This window comes from Saccostrea cucullata, unplaced genomic scaffold (assembly GCF_032062105.1).
Source record: "Saccostrea cucullata isolate Sc308-1 unplaced genomic scaffold, CSIRO_AGI_Scuc_v1 ctg685, whole genome shotgun sequence".
In the NCBI taxonomy this organism is placed as follows: Eukaryota; Metazoa; Mollusca; class Bivalvia; order Ostreida; family Ostreidae; genus Saccostrea; species Saccostrea cuccullata.
Genome location: NW_026922643.1, coordinates 20,216 through 45,537, shown reverse-complemented (window position 1 = coordinate 45,537; position 25,322 = coordinate 20,216). Strand labels below are relative to the sequence as shown.

Genomic DNA, 25,322 nt, shown 5'->3' with positions numbered 1-25,322 from the left:
TGTACATGTATTTAAATTAAAAATGAAACTTAAAATTTGTTTGCAGTAATATTAATATTCAAACAAATGACATTGAAAAAAAAATCAAACCTTCAAGTTCGACGAAGCTTCATTGTTTTTCTAAGGCCATTGTGACGTATTTAATTTGTGACGTCACAATGGGTATTTTTGGCATGGTGTAGTTCACATTATGACGTCATTATATTCATACAAGTCAACTTTAGAGTAGTTTACATGCACAGGCGCTTGACGTGTTTGACATTTCTTTTCATATTTAACATTTACCCGTGTAATAATAGTAAGAGACAAAATCTATTTAAGAAAAGAACTCCCAGTTTTTGATACGTCAAGCGTCCATATTTACATGTACATTTTGAACAGCTACAGTGTACATGTAAATCTGAATTCAGCAATTTGAAAACGCGTGAAAAGTAACATGGATACCCAAATTCATACTATTTTCTTTTTTCGAAGAGTCAAATTTAATAAAACAGACAAATTACCGTTTTCTTATTTCATTAAATAAATTTTGAAATTAAAAAAAAATATGCTCAATAATTATTATCTGATATTTCATGGATGATTCAAACATAAATAATCACTGGCGAAATTTTTATTGATTCATACTGAAATGATTATCATTCAAGTAGAGAAATAAACAGGATTCTATCAGAGACATGTAGGCCTATACTAAATTATAACGTTGATACTGTATTTTAAAAGGCATTACTCCCCTTTGTTAGATCTTCAATGTTAGGAGATAAATTTGATCGCCGCTTTCCTGACAACATTTTTCTTGCACGATAATTTTCATACTAATTTTGTTGATTGTATACCGTTTTTGCTCCTATTCAAGTGCTAGAATGGTGTGATTGAACAATTAATTGATAACGGGTATTGTATTATTTCAAAATCCATACGGGTATGATGCAAATTAGTTTAAATAATATAATGTCCTGATTGACCTGATTTCATATATATGCTGAAATAAAGATTTTTTATGCACATTAACAATAATATTTTTAATGGAAATTATTAATATTATCATTTTCTTTGAGAACCATGAAGAAAATGCAGAATCAAAATATTTTTGTATGTTTTATTTGACTTAGAAATTTGACAGGGGTATAATGTCCTGATTTTGGGGTATAATGACCTGATGACCTGATAGTATAAAAACCTCTAATGAACACACTTTAAGATTATTTAAATATTAATATTTGATAAAATATCTTTTTAAGAGTGATATGTGAAGTTAGTTTAATTAAGTCTGGGTGAAAATGTGTTTTATATATTGCCCGAAATCACTTTTGAAGTTTGTAGGGGGTATAATGTCCTGATTTCTGAATGTCCTGATTGACCTGATTTACGTGTAAACATACACGTAGTGATAAAAATGCATATTATCAACTTAAATATTACATTTTATTGAGGGAATTATTGATTACATATGGTGATTCTATACCGGTATTACGTACACTTTTTATGATTAAAAGAATTTTATTAGTCAAGAAAAGGTAATGACCTAGCTGATATTTTGAAATCACCAAAGACTCATCTGATTTAATTTAAACAATATTTTATTATGATAAAAAATAATTGGATTGGACAGCAGGCACTGCCTATATAAGTCCTTTCCACAATACAAGGTCAAAATCATACATGTACAAGTAAACATTATTAATATAACATTGAAAAATATAAATATATACATGCATATATTCAGTAGAAATGTATATGACAAGGCAAATTAAGGAGAACAGAAAAAGAGAAATATATGAGCTGATAATATAATTTAAATTTATATTTTAACATATATGACTGGCAATTATATTAATAATTGTATAAATTTAAAAAAAAAATGAATAAGAAAACATAAATAGGTTTTGGTTCTGTGATTTGACAATTGAAAAACAAAATCAGATAGAATATCATGCAAATCACTTTGTAGTTGCAATAAATTCTTGAACAAGTTTAAATATTGCAATATTTTGGTTGTATGTAAGATTATTGTCTCCATTTAGAATAAGTTGTAAACATAAAGGCATTGGTAATTGCAAAGTATTATAAATGTATTCTGAATTAAAGCTTTGTATCAAATATTTTTTTCGTTTTTTCTCAAATAAACAAATTAACAATATTTCAATAAATATGCCCTAGAGAAATCTTAATTAATTATTTTAAAAAGTTTTTTAGATTATTTTATTTGTAATACATAGTTTTAAGAAAAAATCAAAAATTTCATTTTATAAGTATATAAAATCAAATGTTTAATCATTTAAAAATTTTGTCTTTTTTGAAATATGTTATTATAGTAATAGATACTGTCAGGTTTGTTTATGCAATCAGCAGAACATTGTTGACTGGGATTACACAGGTGTTAATTACAGAAGCCATATATAGGGGAGGTAGTAAAAGGGGGTATGTGGTCTATGTCCCTTTGACACTATCAGACACAATAAACAAGCAATGATATGTACACAAACAGGGTACATAATATTTTTTTAATTGATCAATTTATTTTGTTGTACAGTCTGTACCTTGCTGTAGAATCACAGCTATTTAAAAATTGGCATATACCTGTCAATTCTTATTTATCCTACTTAGAATTATATTGTCAACAGACGTACTTCATTCCTTTGATGTTTTATTGAAAAATGTAGAAATTTGTTCATAAACACGTGAATGCTCGTAACTTTTAAAACAACAAACGAATAAAAGTTTTAAAAATCATAAATTACGACATATCTTTATCCACAATTTTAAAATCTTTAGTTACCTCAATGCTTTTCTAAAATATCTGCATTTTCGCTACTTTTGAACATTAATAAAAAAAAAAAAATACTATTTTGGCTATACTGCGGCCAGTAAATCAAATTATCATTGTTCTTAAAAATTATTTTTTATAAATTTCTCTAAAACAATCAAAAGTTTCTTCAAAGATTTTGCATTATATTATTGCATAGATAAATCTTAAGTTTGCACAAAATACTAAAATATTGGTTTAGTGTACGTGCTACAATAAAATGTATGTATAAAGTGTATCAACTTTAAAATTATCAACTTAATTAAGAAATTAAAATTTAAAAAAATGAATGAAAATTAACATCAAATGATGAAAAGCATTGTAATTCCAATTCATTTTAAAGAATAAGTTAGACACAGGTGTTAAAATCAGGTCATAAGCAAAAATCAGGGCATTCAAAAAATCAGGACATTATACCCCTGCTAACTCCAAAAGTGCTTTTTGAGCTAGACATAAAAAATATTTTCCAAAATTCTTTTTTCTAAAACACTTATTTATCCTACTGAAAACAATTTAGATTGAAAAATTAAACAAATTTAATGATAATATGCTTTTTATTAGAATTTTCATATTATCAGGAAATCATGTCATTATACCTCAAAATCAGGACATTATACCCCTGCTGATTTTCTCTGTCAAATAAACAACATAAAAACATATTTTTTGAATTTTTTCTTTGGTGAATCTTATAGACAATTAGTATTCTAATTATAATCAGTTAAAAGAAACTTGTTTGGGCACTTTAATACTTCATATTTTAGAATTAAATGAAATCAGGTCAATCAGGGCATTATACTATCAGGGCATTATACCTTCCCATCGGAAGGATATCAAACGTGTAACAGGACTGGTGATTTTAAAATAACTAGTCTTTGTAAATTTACTATAATTTGGTTGATTTAAGTACTATTATAAAATCTATTTAACATACATTGATTAGCACTTTAAGAAATGCTATTCTTTTTCAGTATAATCATGGACCAACACATCATTTTGGGCAGGATTGGCGAGGGAGCTCATGGCATTGTTTTGAAAGCTAAACATATTGAGGTATTATAATTTCCACATATAATATGGACATTCTTATTTCTTACCATACTTTTTATTGTCTAATAAATATATATTTACAAAAAATGTGAAACAGGTATACTTTTTTTCTTGTGTGTGGAATCTGATACAAGTTTAACAGGGGAGGAGAAAATGCAGCGGAACAGACCGGGACTCGAACCTGGGCCCCCCTAAAACTCTGGTCAGGTGCTCTGCCAACTGACCTATCTGGCCACCGGCGATCGAACTGGGTTGACTGCCACACTCCTCCCTCCTTAAAGGTCTTTAACCCTCCAAAGACCCCAACCCAGGCTCATCCCTGACAGGTCTTTCACCTGTCAATTCTTGGGCATGGCACCAAATGTAACAGGAGAGGAGAAAATGCTGCAGACCAGACTGGGATGAGTCTGGGTTAGAGTGTTTGGAGTCTTTGCCACACAAGCAAAATTACAAGACTTTTCTTCATTCACAAACGTAATTGCATTGATATAATTTTTTATTGTCTTTTTCTCAGAGTGGGGAAGTGATTGCTTTGAAGAAGGTCCCTCTACGTAAATTAGAGGATGGCATTCCACACACAGCTTTAAGGTTTTTATCTTATATCTCTAATATGTTTTCTATTAATAACCATGATTAAGATGTGCTATTCGTAGATCATATTGAATATTTTATTATAATCTTATTATACTGGTATCTTATCTTTAGTCTATTAGTACTGTACATGTAAATGCAATGATTAATACATATTTTTTTTGGACATTAATTCCTTCATTATTTATTTTTTATAGAGAAATTAAAGCTCTCCAAGAAATTGAGGACAATCCATATGTGAGTATTTAGTAACAAAAAGATATAGTGTATATTTCTTATTTAAGGTCAGACGAGACGTTCCTCAAAATCTGTTTTGTATATCTTCGTAATGTATGAAAAATATTCAAAATTTTAATAACATTCTGATTTCTAAACCAGTTTCTAAACGTTTTTAAAAGATCCAAACACTTAAACATTTGAAATTGGAAAATTATTTTTCTTCCCCAAAGGATTATATAAGAAAAACTACCCCTGGTATATGTGAGTATTTTTTTGTGAGTAATCATGTTTAAGTAGCAATATTCATACAAACTCTTAGAAAAATTTATCTATTATTAAGGAACGTCTCGTCTGTCCTTAAGAAAAATTCATGGATACATGGGTTTGGAAAATGATTAAGCAGAACTAACTGTAGCTGCAATAATGTAGCCCTCTCTGATTTTTTTAATCTGATATTTTTTGGAGAGGGCTACAATTCCATAGCATCTCCGTAATGGTGCAAATATATTTTTAAAAAACAGGCGACTGCAAGCAAAAAACTTACTTCTAAAAAGAGGAAATTTTTATTCACTGTCAACAACAGTTAAACCCGAAAACCAGATAAAATAAATCTGTTTGTTTACCAGTGGCTCTCATCAGAAGCCATGACAGTTAGGGTTAGTAAATAATTGTGCTGTATGGCATCACTTATCATCAATAAATAAAACTCTTTCATGTAACTTTTTTCTGTTAATAGCCATATTAATGCCTAAAATCCTACAGAGATCTGCTCCTTACTGATCCCTGGTCTCATTGGTCAAAAATAAAATCGATCAAGGTCAGAAAACATGGCTGATAAATTCAAGTTGTGATGTTGACATACATGAAAATAACAGATATATGGATTGTTCTGTGTATATTTGGATTGATTTATATTTTGCATGACTACAATTTTGGAGTTCAGATAAGAAATGTTAATTAAATAGCCATTTACTGATAATTTAAACCGAAATCTGTGCGGGAGTGAATCACTCCCGCACTTGCACCATTACTGAGATCCTAAGGAGTTGTAGCCCCCCCCCCTCCCAAAAAATAAAGTTAGAGAGAGAGCTACATTATTGGAGCTAAACTAACTGTGGAGCTATTTTTAGGTTGTAAAGTTACGAGAGGTGTTTCCCCATGGGACAAGCCTGGTCCTGGCTTTTGAGTACATGCTCTCTGACCTTTCAGAGGTCATTCGTAATACAGAGAAGCCACTGACAGAGGGTCAGGTCAAGTCCTATATGTTGATGCTGCTCAAAGGGGTGGCTTTTTGTCATGAGAATAACATCATGCACAGGGTTTGTATAATTATATGTGTGTGTTTCATTTTATTTTAAATGAACATATCCACTTAGAGGACATATTTTTAAAAAAATGTTAAGGTGTGTTTCCATTGTTCAAAAAATAGCTGCGATCATTACACATGCATTCAATTGTGCTAAGTTCTGATATAACATTCTTCCTGCATTTTAGGATCTGAAACCTGCCAACCTTTTAATTAGCTCTACTGGCCACTTAAAGATTGCAGATTTCGGACTGGCTCGAGTATTTCAGAACAAAGGAGAAAGACAGTACAGTCACCAAGTGGCTACCAGGTTTGATTGAAATTTATACAGTGCAGATTATTATCAGATCATTTTGGAATTAGATTTAAAGGCAGATTTGTTTTTAGAGATTTCTTATTACTGTGTTAAATAACTTTAATGTTTTTGTAAAGTTGCTCATTGCTCCCAAGTTTGAAATCCTTTCTTTTGAAAGAAAATTAAGTTTTATAGAAACAGCAATGATTTCCATGATCATTTGTCAGAATTACTTATTGAATGTTTTGCTGTTTAATTTCAAATGTTCATAAAGCTAGCCAGTTCATCCTAGAAACAAAGATCTGAAAAATTGTCATGCATATATTTCCATCTTTGTAGATGGTACAGAGCTCCTGAACTGTTGTATGGAGCTAGAAAGTATGATGAAGGAGTGGACCTCTGGTGAGTGCTAAAAACATAGGCCCCTAATTTGACCCCCCTTTCTTTTCTTTCCTACTGAGTTACAAAGGATCGACTATACTGAATTATTATTATTAATCTTTTCAGGGCTGTTGGTTGTATATTTGGAGAGCTGTTGAACAATTCACCATTGTTTCCAGTAAGTATTGAAACATTTATACTGTTCATGTACTAGTAAATATTTACAAGCTGACTTTCATGGAATTTGTTTAATTTTTTTTTTTCATCACAGATCATTATACACTGTAATTTTAAAGAATTTTCTAAATGCATAATGGATACTACTTCTTATAATTATCTTTTATAGGGAGAAAATGACATAGAACAGCTTTGTCAGGTGTTACGAGTTCTAGGAACCCCAAATGAAAAGATCTGGCCTGTAAGTTCATTGATACAACAGTCACTTTAAAAGATTAATTAAGTAGATATATTAGATAGCTTGTTTCTATTAATATAAAAGGCCACTTTGTGACCTAAATATTTTGTTTGCAAAAATGAGGTAAATTGATGTACTGGAATTATTAATTATCATACTTTATTCTGATTCTTTTCAGGGCATTTCTGAATTGCCAGACTACAATAAAATCACCTTCCCAGAAAACAACCCCATACCCCTGGAGGAGATAGTCCCCGATGCTTCAGCTGAGGCGTTAGACCTCCTCAAAAAGTTCCTGGTGTACCCCACCAAACAGAGAATATCGGCTAAGGATGCCCTGCTTCATCCCTACTTCTTCACTGAGCCCCTGCCAGCTCATCATTCGGAACTCCCTATCCCCCAGCGCAGTAAGAGGGGGTTACCACGGCGACAACAAACACATGACTATAATATTGACACTCCATTGGAAAAGTCTTTGATTGATCCAGAGTTACTGGCCCCTCATGTTGTGAAGATTAGATGATTCCTTGTAATGGTGTAATTAAATGTGATTTAATAGCCAAGAGTGGTTGGATGATAAAAGTCTAAAGCAAAGTCACAGTACTGTAATAACTGTGATATAGTGGAAACAAATTTTTACTTACTGTAAACCAACTTTTATTTGCGCTGACTTTATTTTGTGATTTACTATGGGTAAACTAGTTCAAGATGATTAATCTTTGCGATAAAGCTTTTTTTTTGATCTGTTGTTATTAGACATAGAGACCAGATTAATGACTGCTTCCCGGCGAGAAATATTTGCGAAAATTTTTCGCACATGAATAAAATTTGGTTTACAGTAAACTGTATGTTTTTTTTTTTTTTTTTTAGTAAATAATGGCCAGTGTTTTCTGTTTCATATTTATAAACATATAATTGATTCAGAAAGGATCCTGGGGAAAAATGTAAATGCACTATGGTCAAAAGCCAGAGTTGCACTTTACGTTCAGTAAATAATCTTGGTATTAATGATAAAGCAATTTTACAGAAGTCTGTGGAAGCATTTCATGTTGAAGGCATAAAAAATCACACAGCAATATGTACCATTTTAATCGATTTGAGAACAACGTGTTCACAGAAAAAAGAGAAACACATGTCTGTAATTTTGTTCATGTTGTATTGAGTAATTATATTGTATCATATCAGTTTAAAGGTGTTTGGAGACACAGATTTTAAATTAAATTTTTCTCATATTTTCTATATAATATGACTTTATGTTGCTATAGCATTTCACATGGATATTATATAACAAATAACTTATTTAATCAGGAAATTATTGAAACAATAAATTTCAGGATGCATTTGATTGATACATCCTTTCGCCTTTCATAGCAAGCATAATTCATAAAACTTAAAAAAATAGCTATAAAAAATATTAACTTCAAATCTGTAACCAAGCACCTTTAAAATTCACGCAAAGAGGTTGCTTAACCCTCTAGGCATTGTCTTATGTTTAAATAGTAAAAAAGTGTTTAAAATAAATAGACGTGAAATACATATAATTTCTCTAGGATGCATTAAGATTGAAAAGTTTCATAGCAATAAATAAAATATATTAAATCTGTCTAGTTATACAATGTACAGTGTACATGTATATTAAAAACATCAATAAATTTCTTAGTCTTAATTTTTTTATGACAATTATCAACTTGAAATTAAAAATACTGTTAAGCAATGAAAAAAAAACCTACGTAATTACCCGTCTTGAAAAATGTGGGTCGGAGTACATCAAACAAAAATATTTTTAATGGCCTCATATAGGCCGTCAAAAATGTTGATACATGTAGAATAAAACATGCAACTGTTAACGGTATTACATGTATATCTTCATTGAAATGCATGCAATCATATTTGCATAAGTATATAAGGTGAATAAAAAAGTTTTTGAGATTAATTAATTTTATGCATTAATTACCACTGACCTTACATGTTACTTAGTCTGCCTCATTTATTTTATAGGACAGAACTCTTTAACATTTAGTTATATTTAAGAACGGATGATATATATTTCTCGTGTCATCTTGAATTTATGAAATGGATGATATATATTTCTCGTGTCATCTTGAATTTATGAAATATATTTACGCAGCAAAAATTGCAGTTTGTTTTGGGGTTCTAAATTCTGCTCCTTTTACAGTGAATCACTTTCCTTGTCGAAACACAATGAATTTTATGAATAAGCTAGTTTGAAATTTATATTTTTCATACTTATGTAGAGTAAGATACCCACGTTTTTAGCTTAAAATGGTCAAAGACCAGAGGAGCTTATGCGATAGTAACGTGTCTGTGCGTCCGTCCGTCTAGCTGCTCAACTGTTCGTAATGAATTGTTCAAATTATTTTTTGGGTCTGAATTCTATATAACTTGACAAACAAGCAGTCTTCACTAAGATACATAATTCTATTTATCGAATTTTGATTTTGATGAACGGGTTTGTTATGGTTACTAAATTAGAATTTTGTAAAATTCTTTGAAAACGCCCCCCCCCACCCCTTTTCAGTTTTAATCTGATTGCAATTAAATCTATAATGTCATAGCGGTAGAGCTGTGGCGATATGGCTTTATATTTCCATTTCTAATTTTTCTCTCTGTGATAACTCTTTGAAAGTTAGCGGAGTTAATTTCTTGATAATTCTACCGGAATATAAATTAGGCAGGTCAATTTTGTAAAATTCAGGCAAATCTCGTGCGCATCTGTCTCGGAGTATGACGCTTTGCAGAAAATCTTTAATATGACGTCAGTGGGCGAGGACTATTGAAATTGGGATGGGAATTCTCGTGTAATTTAAATCTATGTCTACATTTTTAAAGTCTAAATCTACATGCAATTTTATTTCACAATGAAATGGAAATATAAGGAATCACTGTGATTTCTTAAATATTTAAGTCTATGACCATTACGCTTACGCTACTCATCCTGAAATGCAAATATTATGCTATGTACGGCGCATACGGCGCAATATTTAATGTTTAAAACAATATTTTCTGCGCTGGGTTAGGGATGTATTTCTCCACTTTCCAACATTGGACAATCAACTTCTTGTACTTTACATTCCCTAATTCGAAACATGTATAGTCTATTACTATTTATGAGAACATTAAATGTCAAAATTAATCACTTTAAAGGCATTATAATTCATTTGACTCGACTTTCGTCGACCTTAATCATTCTTGATTGAATGTTTAAAAGACTGTGTTTAGTTGAGAATAAATAAGATATTTACAAACAATCCATTTGTTTATTTCAATACCAGACAAACAATGACACATATAGTATTATTTTCTTGCACTTGCAAAGCCGAACTGGGTCATTTATCATATATACATCTACATAGATAGGTAATTTATTTCATTCAGAATGAATGAGGAATGAAATTAGCCGTGACTAATGGACAGTTTATGCTAATTTACGGCTCTTTTATGTGTTATTTACAATCTGCAATGATAAGAATTGACACTTTGGCAAATCATTCCACTTTTTATATTGTGAAAATAGATCTTGTTTGCGCTTATTTGTGCAAAAGGAGCAGATCTACTTTTATATTATAAAAGGAATATGCGTAATACAATCTGCGTATTATTTATCATATTGAAACAATTTTTACATCAGTGGAGCCTGATTTATCATCAATTTGTCCGGAAACAATTTTACCATGCAGTTAAACATAAAAGGTTACGTTTAAAAATTCCGTTTCGATAAAAAGTCGTCCGGATACTGATTATTAGCCATGCAAATTATTGCATACAATTTCAGCCATATTTTTTCATTTAGCTTTATTTTAATTTGATGAAATGAAAATTTATAATTTAAAAAGGTGTACATTCCAAGCGTAACTTGAATATTGATCTCTCTGTTTTATTTCATTTCCAATATTAATTATGAAAGCATTAAATAATTGATACTTTACTTAATAATATAGCGATTAAATATTCTAAAGAAATTCTATCTGTTCAAAATCCCCAATATCTTTTTGCTATCTATATAAATATTGCTATAACATGAATGTATGGCTCAAAGTCGTATATACTTTATAAATTTTCAGGCCTGTGTGAAACAATAGCAGTGCTGATTTTGGAGAGGGGGCGAGGGTGACTGTGATCTTGAAATAAATGGGGTTAAAACATTTTGCTTTGATCAATTACATGGGATTTTATAATTGAAATAAAATCTAGATATAAAAATAAAGAAATATATACGTCAGTGTTCAAATCGAATCTACATGTACATAGAAAATGAGTTACTTTGTTTTTTTTTTTTTATTTGTAATAACACATAAAAGTTTCAAACATTACTTTTCATTATCAAAGGTTGAGATATTGTAAATTGTAGATATATTTGTTAACGTAATTAATTTAGTTCCAGACGTAAACATTAAGTATGACCCCTAACCATCACTGAGTACTAGACCATGATTCAAGGCTGCAAAAACCTTTTAGTTAAACATAAAAACATTTTTCGGAGAAAAAGAACATAAACATTAAAACTTTCCTTTGAAAGGTCAGTTAATTTCACTTGTTGTCCTCCTCGGTTTTTTTCTAGATCTAAATCAAATGACTATAACCCTAAGCGTAGGCATATCAATATCATGAAAAAATCTACACTTTTACATGTACATGTATTTCTTGTGTAAACACTTGAATATTTCATTTCTAGCTTATTTAAAATAATATATAAAATGACTGCTTGTCAGTCAGAGTGAAAAATTCATGCTTAAGAATTATTTTCCAGCCTTTTTTCCCTGCACATTTCATCACTTAGGATAGTACAAACTTTTTGTTGAAGATAGATTTATGTCTACAATCAATTATCATGCATTACAATATACCAATCCATTTTAAAATGCATTTTAAAAACTATATACATAAAGTACGTATAATGTACAAAAAACCAAAATAAACTAACGTGATAGATCATACTTGAAGATATACATTATAAATGCTATAAGTCTACAATGAAATCAAAGAAATTTAGATTATGGATTTTTTTTGGGGATGTTTCCTCTCAAGGAAGAGAAAACATAGAACAACATGCAATTTGAAGAATGAGAGGACAACATCATGGTACGTAATGGTTTATAATAGTCATGAAAACTTTTGGATGTGGCAATTTTTATTGTATCAAGCACTAGTAACAGAGAAGGATACCATTATATATTAAACAATACATAACAATATTAATCAACATTTGTATTCAACACAAAGGGAAAAACTGTATGTTATTTGGGAATTTTTACAAAACATTGTCCAAATACATTCAAACTCTTTGCTTCTTTTCGTTCATTCTTCTCACACAAATTTTCGCTTACAGAATAAACCAGATCAAAATCTGGCGACTGATTACTAGAATTTAGACCCCCTGTCACATAAATCTTTTTCTCCCTGGAATACACTCCAAACATGGACCGGTTGTTTGGTAGTTCTGTCTGAACAACACTCTCGTTCTTTTCCACGCGATACTTGATGCAGTGACCTCGCTCCGTTAGAATATAAATAGAATGCCCAACAACGACCGTTCTTCCTCCAGAACATTCTATAGGCAGGTATCCTACAATCTCAACTGATTTGCTCACCGAGTCAAAGACTTGAATAACTGATACATTTTCCCCATGCTCATCCTTGCCCCCAAATAGATAGATTTTTTCATTATAGACAATAGACAGTGGAGAACTAACTCCCCATTTCAGGTTTCCTACCAAACACCATGAATTTTTCTTACGATCAAATTCTTCGATTTGAGGAACAATGGAGTCTTTAGTTTTGCCACCCAAAACATAGACTTTGTCTTGCACACTTCTCATCGTATGATTTGTTCGAGGATATTTCATGTTTGCACAAACTCTCCATTTATTCATGATGACATCACATTCTAAGAATTTGAGAGATTTTTGTCCTTCACCTGAAATAAAAATATATGGCGGTTCGGTAGCAGCCGTCTGGATGCAACAGGCCGCATATCCTTTGGTAAAATCCGTAACATCCTTCAATTTCACACCATATCCCTTTTCACTAGTAATATTGAGCACTTTTGCATCCTTGCAGATCTGGTCGTCTGCTTTTGTTATTGAAAACATCACCAGGTATGTTTTACTGTCGCAACTTTCAGAAGACTCACCTTCAAACACTTTTCCTGCAATTTTTTCACGTAGAGATCTATAAACTTCTCCTCGGTTGCTGGAATCACATTGCCACCATTGATACAAACCATCCCTGAGAATTAGTTTTTCCTTACAGCAACGACTTCTCATTAAAGCCTTCATTTGTGAGTTTCTAAGTGACAAAAATTCACTCATATCTTTGACGTGATCAATATTATCAACAATCTCATCCGCACATTTCTCAATAACTTCTGGTATCTCGAAACTATCTGCTAAGTCAAAAATTTCAAACACCTTTTCCTTGTCTAAGTTTTGCAAAAGCTTACTAGCACAAGCACGTTTTAAATTAGACAGACCCTTTATCGAATTGCAGATTGTAAGAAATTCTTCTATATGTTCGTAACGAATCAACTCCTCATTGATATTTCCTGTACAGAAGTATTCTTGCAACAATTGTTTACTGTCCAAACTGAACGAACGACAAAGGTTCACAGCATGGGTACAGGTGGCAGAAGATCCGTTGCTAGATTCCGCTGAAAGCATCTCATCTAATTCCTTTAATTCTTCAAATGCTGTATTTTGATTCGCACAGGTTTCCTCTTTGATTTCAGACATATCTGTGACAAAGAAAATTTTAAGTTGAAAGGAAAGTAAAAAGCATATAAAAAGATTCCTGTATAAACAAATGATTTATGTTCAGAATCATATCAAAAATACATTTTATTGTAACGTTACACCTAAAAACAATTTATCCTTTTAATGATAAACATTCATATTTTCCTTATTAAAAATTCCATCTTTTAATAAAAAGTCATAAATGTAGTCGTATTAAATATGGCTAGAACCTTTTATTTTGCGATGCAAATTTACAAAAGTTAATTTTTTTTCTTCAGAATTTCTTTTTGCGAGTATAAGATTTGCTCTTTTTATTTTATGAAAATTCAGTCTCCTTATTAACAAGTCAAGAAATGTATACAAAGGAGAAAAGAATCTCTCTTACCTCGTCCTTCTTAATTATTGTTATGATACAAGTATAAAAATCCAATGTTTATATAAACACCTTTAAAATATATATCACAGAGGGAATATTCTCTTTTTCATCACATGGGATGTGTGTTATGCGCTTCATAGACTGTGCCCACTCCCTCTTTAAAGCACAAGGAAACTCAAGGAAACACTTGACAATGAGGTCACACAGTCTGAAACTGATATGCACAGGTAAGAACAGGTAAATATTAGTTTGTGCATTAATAACGTCTTTCAACTGAATACGTAATAACTATTTTAGGACAAAAATGAGTCTAAGATGTAAATTATTGAATATTTTTTTCAGAGGAGATGCAAAAAGAAAAGAAATTGGTAAGGTACACACCAGGTTTCAATTAAACATCACTTATATATTTTTCCCTTTTAGGACAAGGATGGAAGATTTTTTATTAAAAATGCCATACCAAATGCTAATTTTGACAAACTGAAAAGAAGTTAATTTTGTTTATGATAAACACGCTTTGATTAATACACTGTATCTTTTATGTAACTTAGAAAACGCCATTGACTTTTCCTGAAGCTAATTAAAATATTTAATGCGATTTGCTTTTATAGAAAAAAAAATATTTTTAAAAATTCAAAATCATCCGATAAATAAACACCTACACAAAGATGAGTCTTCTAGTTCATATGATAATGATGACTCAGCTTTGTTTACTTCAAATTGTCAATAATTTGTATTTAGTAAACCCATTTCAGACATTAAAGCTATTTTTGTTGATATCAGGATGACATTTATGGTGCAGAAAACATTATTATTTATTCTCAAAGTTAACGTACATGTGCATTCTTTTCCATTAAACAAGACACATTTACAAAAACATCAAAAGAATTGTAAATCCAACTGTCTGCAAAATTCATGTACACATAATGGTAGGTCACTAGTCTGACTGAAGTTTCACAAGGTTCAGGGCATTAAATTAAAAATAAAAAGTGTTCTTTTCCAATTAAATTTCCAGTGATTAAATACTGTGTTTCCCCACTGCTTATGACTTTGAATAATCTACACTTGGAAAACAATGAAAATGAATTGAACGAAAGGGATAAGCAGTTATTATTGAAAAATTTTCAATAAAATTATCTATTATTAATAGGTACTGTAGTAGAATAGCATTATTGGATTTCTTAAATAACTGTGATTTAAATAACTGTGCATGTACAAATCCATTTTTCTTTTTTCCTATTTCATTGCAATACTCAGAGTAAACTCAGGAATAAAAGAGGGAAATACTTGCAAAAATAAGCACCTTTGAAAAATTCAAGTTTTCAGTCACTGTGATAAAATTCGATTGAAAATTTTTCATGAAGATATAATCCTTAATGCAAGTCAAAAAACAACAACAAACAAACAAACAATCAAACTAACAAACACATCTCTCTGCCATCTGTACAATTTATCAAACGTTAAAAAATAGCTCGTTTTGGAGGTCAAATGTTGTAGGATAGACAAAAACATGGTATCTGCCTTGAAATATAAGCAATATTTGGGCTTGAGTCGAAAACGTTTTTTTTTTTTTTTCACCTTCGCCAAAAATGCATTTCAAGACAGTAACCATGTATTTTAAATATATAATGCTATTCTTTATATTATACAATTTGTAAAAAATGAAACGTATGGTACGATATAGGATTGAAATTATTTTAGGAACAGAAATTCATTCTTTTGTGTATAAATGCAATATGGCTGATTCAATCACAATTCATCCATGATATTTTTAAAGATGAAACAATATGTTTGTGACTTCTGTATGATATATCTAATTTACTTTTGACCTACATAAAAAGGAGATAAAAACAGAATGTATTAAATTTGTAGTCTAACGTACGATATAAATTCATACAATAATGAGTGTCAAGCCCACAAAAACTATAAATTACACTGAGGATAATGGAAGATAATGGAAACCATCAATTAACACATTTCATTTACTAATGATTAAGAATGCTCCACTGGTATCTACTCATGTATCCTGTCCTATTAATTATCATTTTGAGTAAATCAGAATATGGCAAAATATGAGGGGATTTCTTGTAAAAATGTATAATTTAACCTCAAACAGAGTCTGCATTTTTGCATTGAATATCTCTCAGCTACATTATAATATAGCTACTGGGAATGTAAAAAGTTATAATTGATGCTTTGAATAATGAAGAAAAAATAAAACGAGATGATTTTTCTATTTTTTTAATAATTTTTTTTCTTGATTCATATTTTTGCCAATTAAATAAAAAATATGTTTTTGAATCAATGATGCAATTGTATGCCACCTTATGCCAGAGATTACCGTATCCCAAATGCAAGTCAAACTCCAAGGTCAAGGTAAAAAAAAATGTTGTTACCCCAAACGATCTTGTCTCACTGAATATACATGTGCAACGTAACAGCCCTAGCACCAACCATTCAAAACTAGGTCATACTCTATCGTCAAGGTCAAAATTGTGAGCTCACCTGTGAAATATGTAAGTCATAGTACTAATTTTTGAAGAGTTATGGCCAATATTAAATTGTTTAAAAATCGGTATACGTCATAATAAGGTCAAAGTCAAAATGTCAACCATTTTCAATTCTCAGGAAAGGTTGTTTCAATAGAAATGCACATATGAGGAATGAAAGCCTTGATAGTACTCATTGTTTGAAAATAGGACCAACATTAAAATATTTGGATTGTTGTTAGATGGGCCTATCTCTACGTTCAAGGCAAAAAGGTCAATTTTGTTTGTACCCAAAGGAAGCGTGTCACAAGAAATACACTTTTGCGATATAAAAGCTATAGCTCCAACTGAGGAACAGTTATAAGAAATGTCAATGTTTTTGAGGACAAACAGACAGACTAACAACGAAACGAACGGAAAGGGCAAAAGCTATAAACTGAATATTGGATATTGGGGGGCATAATTAGCATTCCTTTTGAGAAAATAAACTTAAATCAGGTAGTACTACCTTAGATCGTGAGATTTTCGAGACACCTTATTAATTTTCGCGAGATAGTTATTAACTCTTCATAAGCAGACAAAAATTTTCACGAATTGTGGCTGTTGTCCTGTATCATGTTAATAAATACGAATGTAAAAGGTTAATTGATTTGAACTCAAAACATTATCATCAATATTTTTTATGTAATGCTCCTTTAAAGTTTAAAGTGATCAATGTTAAAAGAAAACTTATCATACACTGATCCAAAGTTTTGTCCAAGGTTAAAGTTTTACGAAGGAAGATCTTGTCACAAGGAATGCATCTGTGAAATATATACGCCCTTATTACTTATAATTTTTTGTAAAGTTATGTCCAAGTTTAACATTTTTTTGTAGTCTAACAGTCTAATGCAATGGTCAACGTCAATAGGAGAAAATATTTTAAAATCTGTATGGAAAGAATACATACATTTCTGAATGATGAAAGGTCTAGTACCAACTACTCGAAAATTATTGCCAACGTGAAGTTTCAGTTTGGTTTATTTATATGCAAATGTAGGTTAAACTCCAAACAATTGGTCAAATTGGATTTAACGCAATGAAAGATTTTCACAAGGAATACATGCTATTACCAGTAGTAAGTATACAAGAAAATATGAAAGCCATATTTTCAACCAATCAAATATTATGGACAAGGATAAATGATTTTGAGGACATATAGACAGAAGGATGGATAGAACAAAAACGATATACACTTGAATCTTTGACTACGTGGTCTTACAAAGAGAACAGAAATAATCTTATAAGACGAAATGCAATGAAAATTATCACATAGGTTACAGATCAAGAACATAGTATTAAAATATTTTTTGTTTCATTTTTAAAATCAAAATTTGAACTAATGAGAAAAAATTGAGGATAATTTTTATTGATCAAAGTCATGCATATCCAGGATACCAAAATATGCCCTTAGAAAGAGTAACATTTTTAGAAGAAGGAATACCCTGTTGACCGGTATAATTTCCGTTAGCTTAATTTTGCATTGATCGGATAAACAAATTAATCATTAGTTTCAAGTTGTATCAATTATAAACTGTGCTTCTGAAAAGAGTTTTAAGATTTCATTTTTTCCTAGAACCATTATTCAAACACTAAATGATATCAAGAGACATCACACTAATTATTCACGAATTACGATTCTTTAGAAGGTACATGTGTACTGGATTTACAAAAAAAAACGTTTTAATGAGTAATTATATAGGGGAAATCCTAAATGCATTTTTAAATTACACTTTAGTTATACATTTTTGCGTTTGACATTTTTAGTTACATAATTACATTCATCACTTAAAAGATTTGATATTCCTAATTTATCAAAGAAATAAACTAAGGCTTGCAAGGCAATTAATTGTTCAAAGAAATACACTGTACTTTGCGAACATGTTTCTGTAGTTACATGTAATATATATTAATTGAAAGCATAACGTTCGAAAACTTATTTAAATTCTCCTACAGTTAAATCTTCGTTTGTATCTTAGCCCTAAGCCTTGGGACACGATTTCAATAAAGTTCAATCTACACTAGGGGTGGGACGATATACCGATACACCGATACATATCGATATTTTCTTCTAAGATACGGTTTAAGATACAAGCATTCAAATATCGGTACGAAACGATACACGAACGACCTATTTAGAAATTGAAAATGAAAGTACCTGTCCTTGAAAATGGCGGCCTGTACGAAGCGAAGAGATGGTGTTGATATTGAAAACACACTTAAGAACTGATAAGTCGTTGATTAGGGGTAATACGTTTTCATTTTTAAGCAGCCTCGGAAGATTGGACAAGAAAAGTTCAGTGTGCAATGCGTGCTATACACAGAAAAGTATCGTTTCCAGAACATATGACATTATTTATTGTTAGTCCATTCATACTTTGTTTGTAATCTCAACTTGGCTACACACTTTCAGCAATTAATAATAATATAAATGTTATTTTTTAATGACTTTTTAGTCAGTGTTCGTTGATAAACTACACAACTATTTGTAAACAACTTGTTAATAGAAATCTGGTAATATGTACAATTGCCCTGTATTATTGTTTTTTGTAAAGTTTTGGAAGTGTCTATCCGCACGACGGTCGTGCCGATTATATTCGTTATTCGCACGACGGTCGTGCCGATTAGAAATCTTATCCGCACGACAATAAAAAGAGAGATAACTCCTCTAAAATACCCACAACTTATTGTGCACGCTGTTTTGCTTTAGAATTGGCAGTTAAATTGCGTGAAATGGCAAGTCGTCATAAAAATAATGTGGCATTTAAATAAAAAGATTGGCTTTAATAGGATTTTCTTTTCTTTTTTTTTTTTTTGTTTCACAACTTCTTCAGGTAAGTAAAAAAAAATTCTGGGTACCCCCACGTTCACAAACGAATACCCCTCTATCTTATTATGTATAGAGGAGTATTTTTTGTATGGAACGGCTATCTTCAGTTTTCTAACTCAATTTTTCGCAATGAAAACATGAAAAGATAGTGTAATAAATATGTAATGATGTGTAATAAATATAAATTGCAAAATGAAGGGAAAAAAATCAAGGAGTATATTGGGGGGGGGGGGTTCCTTTTTTTTTTAATGTGTGGCACTGTACCTCTCGGGTCATTCATCCAATTTTCTTTTCAGACCAGATCTGCAGCTATTATACAAATTGTGATACATGCCTGTTGTTTGTTGCTCAACAGCATGAATTTTTTATTCAACTTTTTGGATGGCAGAACATATTGTGGTTATTTCATTTTTTCAACAAGAACCTGAATTTTTATCAATCTCACGCTCAATAAGCCAAATATCGAAAAATTATACCCCTATTTATAGTATACCGTGATATAATATACTGAGTATGTGTATTTATATGATCTAGAGGGGCTCATGTACTTGGGTATTGGTTTATAAATATGTATTTACCTTATTGATATGAAGGAAAAAATGGATATTTGTCAATATCTGGCTTTATATTGTGTCTGGTTGATAAGGACACAACGTCGAGTTGTCGCGGCCAGGATTCGAACTCACAACCTTTCGGTTTGGAGTCCGGCACCTTAACCAATAGACTACCTACGCCAAATAGATTCAATATAAATATTTTTATCTATACCCTCCATCTCTCTCTCTCTCTCTCTCTCTCTCTCTCTCATCAGATTTACTTGAGCAGCTCTATTAAAGTGAGAACATTAAGAACATTTTTTTTCATTCGGATGTTTTTGCTTGTTTTAATTTCTCTAAATTGATGAGTCTTTGTGCAACAAGAATATAAGACAAAACAATATTTTTAAATTTTAATTTATCTATTCCTGATTATAAGGTAGATGCTTTACATGTTTATTATTTTTTAGGTAATGAAATTCGACATGAAATTATTTCATGCAAAAAAGCTATAGATAAGAGATTTGAAATTAAAAAAATTAAAGTCTGTTCAATTTTGCAGTTTTCCTTTTTTTCTTCTTTGTTTTTTTCCCTAAATTAACCTTATTCCCAAAGTAAAGCAATATTTTTAATTCAAAAATTCATAATTATGATGACGATTAATATTTTTTTTATTTGGTCATGAGATATCTCTTTTATAATCCGGGAGAAAATTCATGCGAACATGCAGCTGAAATGTGAAAAAGTTAGCATTAAAATAATGAATGTCCTTGTCTGGTACCCCTGTTACATCGATTGTTGACATCAGTGAGAGTTATCTCTCCTATTTTTATTTACAGGAAATACTTGTAAATAATCTTGACTATAGTTCTTACACATTCTTGCTAGATTTGTAAAAAAAATGTGGAATATGTATGTTTAGTTTCAACATTTGTACAAACAATTTTAACAACAGTTTAAATAGTATGCACCGATGAATCAATGTTAACGTGTGATCGACGCGATCGCGATGTATATTTGAGAGTGGTGGAGCGGATCTCAAAAAAGTAGGAAGACGATTTTGCTTTGCAATATTTTTTTTACGATATACTCTGTCTAAGATGTATTCTAAAAATGGTATAAATATGTAAATAAAATTTATCTAGAGTATAAAGGTTCGATATCCTATCAGAAAATACACAGTCTACAGCTTCGATACATTTTAATTACGCATGTAGGAAAACTATTGGTATTATTGAGACGTATAAAATAAATAATGTTTGTTAAGAAACCAGTTCTAAATGTTTTTATTTATATCTATTAAAATCAGTGGATTAGGAGATTCAGATATTGATTAAATTAATTTATAAATGAAAATAAATTCCACATGTTGAAAACGATAAAAACTCGGGATGCGTCAAACGTCACAACACGTGGTTAAAAAAAATCTGCGTCGAAGTTCACCGTCAGTCTGCAACGTCACATCTTTATGACGTTATTTCTCTGTTTTAGCATAAATGCCATAAGGACCCTTTTGTCATGGGCGCAATCATATATATAATGCAAAAAACCAAACAAGTAATTCTTCTCGGATTGTTTTGCCAAAATCTTATATTATATATACATAGGCCTATATAAACAACAACAAAAAAAAAAGCCAAACCAAGTAGAGTTGTAAAACATACTCCAGTAAGCAATGTTATCAATTGCAAGGTAACCAAATATACACGTAAGTCTTGAGATAAGAGGACATTCCAGTCGAGGAAAATTTTTTAAATTTATAAATTTTTAAAAATATGATTATGCATAACGCTATATAATATATATATTATCATTTTTTAAATTATTTCAAAAATATGATGAGTTCAGTTCTACACTGTAATGAAGATAATTTAAATCCGTCGTGCGGATAATCTCGGTACAATTTAAAGCCAATTTTTTTTAAACATTGTTAAATGCCACCTTATTTTTATGATGACTTGCCATTTCACGCCATTTAACTGCCATTTTTAGCAAAACAGCGTGCACAATAAGTTGTGGGTATTTTAGAGGAGTTATCTCTCTTTTTATTGTCGTGCGGATAAGATTTCTAATCGGCACGACCGTCGTGCGAATAACGAATATAATCGGCACGACCGTCGTGCGGATAACGAATATAATCGGCACGACCGTCGTGCGGATAGCCTCGCCCAAAGTTTTAGTCAATGAAGTTGATGAACTTAAGTATTAATTTCATAGCACACATAATTTGATATAGAATAATTTTTTGAGTTAATGTCAAGACAAAAAAATTAAATAAAATACTAATTCTTTTGAATAGTTTTACAATTTATCATATTGTGTTCATGTCAAGACCAAAAAAAATGAAATAAAATACTATTTTGAAATAGTTTTTTGATTTACCATAATATCGAGATACGTATCGTATCGTGCCAATATATCGAGATACGTATCGTATCGCAAGATCTGTGTATCGTCCCACCCCTAATCTACACCACCCAATATACATGTTCTTTAGAATGAATAAAGCTATTAGTTTGAACAAAAAGAAAATCCAAGTACGCAAAGGAAGATTTCTTACAGGTTTGGATGAAATTTTGCTCGCTGTTTCTTGAGAAGTTAAAAAAGAAAAAAAAGCTTTAGACTGATGCAGTGAAAAATTAATCCGAGAAGCTCACTCGAACCTTTCGATCAGCTGAGCTAAAAATCTTGGCAACATATAAAAGCAGAAAATTAATATATCTAACTTAAAAGATGCATCATATTGTCTAAACAATTATTACATGTACATAGACATGAAGATATTGCATTATGAAGATATTGCATTCTCATTCAGTAAAATTATAATCTTCGGTAAAAGAACTTTTTTTTTTCAATTTTGTTAAATTTATTGAAACAAACACAATAGCTAGAACTATCCTGTACATAACTCAGTTGCAGGATAAAACACAATACGATTTATTTGATATTCATTCCAAATATAATCCGAAGAACAATAAACTGAATCAGATGCTTCAGGCTACATATCATTTATGCATATGCATGTGGTTCTCTTACCATTTCGTTTCATATTAATTCATATTTCTTTGCTTAAAATAAACACAAAGAAGCAAGGAAGCAATTTTAATACACTTTTATTTGATACTCAGTAGTTTAAAATCAAAGCAGTAGCTGTCTTGGGAGAATATAGTTCGATTGTCATACATTCAGGTCAAGATTGTATTTGGTTTACTTACACTTCTCCTAAAACTTAAACTATTAAAATTCCAAATAAAGGAATTTAACTTTAAATTGAAAATCTATTAGTTTTTGTCACATTCTTTACTTAACTTCATCATGAGGTATTTTTCATTTCGCAAGTACTTATCATTTGCTAAAATAAGATACACAGAAAATTCAGCAAGGGAAATGCATTTATATAATAAATGATGACCAGATGAAGATTGTTATTAAGAAAGAGACATTGTAAAGACGATTTTATTTACAATATAAGGATATTTGACATTTGTCTAATTTTGTAAAACTACATAAATTTTGTATGTCGTTATGTCTTTTGAATTGTGTACAGTTATTTTCATACATGTATCTGAAATAAACCATAGTGAACAAAGCTATTAATACTGAAAATGAAAATCAATTGGAAATAATATAAAACAAACTTATTGTAAAATATGGTTTAATAAAAAATATACAAATTCCACACATATATCACAGGCATGTTATGAATGTAATATACAATCCAGAGTAAACTTGCTTCCTTAATATAAATGTTAAATGCACTACATATCTAACTGCATCACGCATCATCATGTAAACTGATACTCAAAAGAGCTGGCAGTCTTATAACATGAAAGAAAGATATCGAAAATATCACAAAAACAATAGTAATAGTCGAAAACGGTATTGAATAGCGAAAATTGTCCGTAGTAGCACAACAACATTATAAAAACATACAACGAGACTTAGACATAAAAAGTACGTAAATGTAACTTGTTAACCTCCACCAAATACGAATTCATGTAATTTCCATCAAACCACTTAAAAGGTATATTTGGTGCAAACACATACTGACAACAAAAAATGAAACCATTTGCAATTGTTTAATTTTCACGAAAAAATTTTTGAATTCACTGACTAATGTTTATAAAATCTTTTGGCAAAGTATATCAAGCATCGTTAGATTAATTTCGTTATCTCCTTCAATGAACGAGTGTCTTATTTATGTATCGTGAGAGCAAGAAAAACAATATAAGACATACAAAACATGCAAAGCCGTTACAGCATCACATAGCATGGAAATCTTAACAAAGTTCCATAACAAATATCGTGGAAGTCAAAAACATACTAGTGCTAATTGTAACGGGAACCGTTACAGATGTTCCCCAAACGCTCCCCAACTCCCTTTCGGTGCCATATTCCCTGTAAGCTTCATTAAATAAGACAACATCTGTGCATTTTTGACTTTAACAACGTTTTCCCAGAAGGATACCAATTATATTCAATTTTTAGCATTGAATCCAAGCGCATGTGAATGCATGTGCGTTATGACCATATCATCTTGTTTACACTATTTATATATTTTAATATACTATATATTAAAGCATTCAGTCCAAAAGTAATAAAAATCACTCATTCAAGAGTATCTTTAAATATACTCGTTTCAAATGCACGCACGTGCTTGCACGTGCATGATGATCATACCTTCTTGTAGGAGTCCCTTACATCTATCTATGTTCTAAATCCCATCCTGTTTGGTTGAAAAACAAGGGAGTTATAGCCATTTAAAGTTTCAGCCAATCAGATTGCAGCACACGTGCATGCGCGTAATTTCATGATTTTTTTTATATCGTTTTGTAGGATATCCTAATGCATGACTATATTTTAAATTTCAAAGAATTTCGTCAAAAAACAAAGGAGAAATAGCAATTAAAAGTTTCAGCCAATCAGATTGCAGCACACGTGCATGCGCGTGATTTCATGATTTTTTTTCTATATATTATTTCATAGGATATCCTAATGCATGACTATATTTTAAATTTCAAAGAATTTCGTCAAAAAACAAAGGAGAAATTGCCATTTAAAGTTTCAGCCAATCAGATTGCAGCACACGTGCATGCGCGTGATTTCATGATTTTTTTTTTCTATATCATTTTGTAGGATATCCTAATGCATGACTATATTTTAAATTTCAAAGAATTTCGTCAAAAAACAAAGGAGATATTGCCATTTAAAGTTTCAGCCAATCAGCTTGCAGCACGCGCACA

At 30.7% G+C, this 25,322-nt stretch overlaps 1 protein-coding gene and 1 pseudogene across 1 annotated transcript; one reads left to right on the top strand and one right to left on the bottom strand.

Moving 5' to 3' along the window:
• Positions 1 to 762: 762 nt before the first annotated feature.
• Positions 763 to 8,633, top strand: LOC134262128 (cyclin-dependent kinase 20-like). The gene is made up of 10 exons (XM_062744516.1): positions 763 to 894; positions 3,775 to 3,856; positions 4,368 to 4,441; positions 4,642 to 4,681; positions 5,794 to 5,982; positions 6,158 to 6,279; positions 6,604 to 6,666; positions 6,772 to 6,823; positions 6,992 to 7,063; positions 7,239 to 8,633. The coding sequence occupies exons 2-10, from the start codon at positions 3,782 to 3,784 to the stop codon at positions 7,581 to 7,583; spliced, it is 1,032 nt and encodes a 343-aa protein (XP_062600500.1). The 5' UTR covers positions 763 to 894; positions 3,775 to 3,781; the 3' UTR covers positions 7,584 to 8,633.
• Positions 8,634 to 12,154: 3,521 nt separating this feature from the next.
• On the bottom strand, positions 12,155 to 13,807 carry LOC134262134 (kelch-like ECH-associated protein 1B; annotated as a pseudogene).
• Between the last annotated feature and the right edge of the window lie 11,515 nt (positions 13,808 to 25,322).

Excerpts from the sequence above, each read along its gene's own strand:
- LOC134262128 (XM_062744516.1), top strand. The coding sequence starts at position 3,782 with ATGGACCAACACATCATTTTGGGCAGGATTGGCGAGGGAGCTCATGGC. Across the intron at positions 5,983-6,157 it reads AGAATAACATCATGCACAGG|GATCTGAAACCTGCCAACCT; the intron begins GTTTGTATAATT and ends CCTGCATTTTAG. Across the intron at positions 7,064-7,238 it reads CAAATGAAAAGATCTGGCCT|GGCATTTCTGAATTGCCAGA; the intron begins GTAAGTTCATTG and ends GATTCTTTTCAG.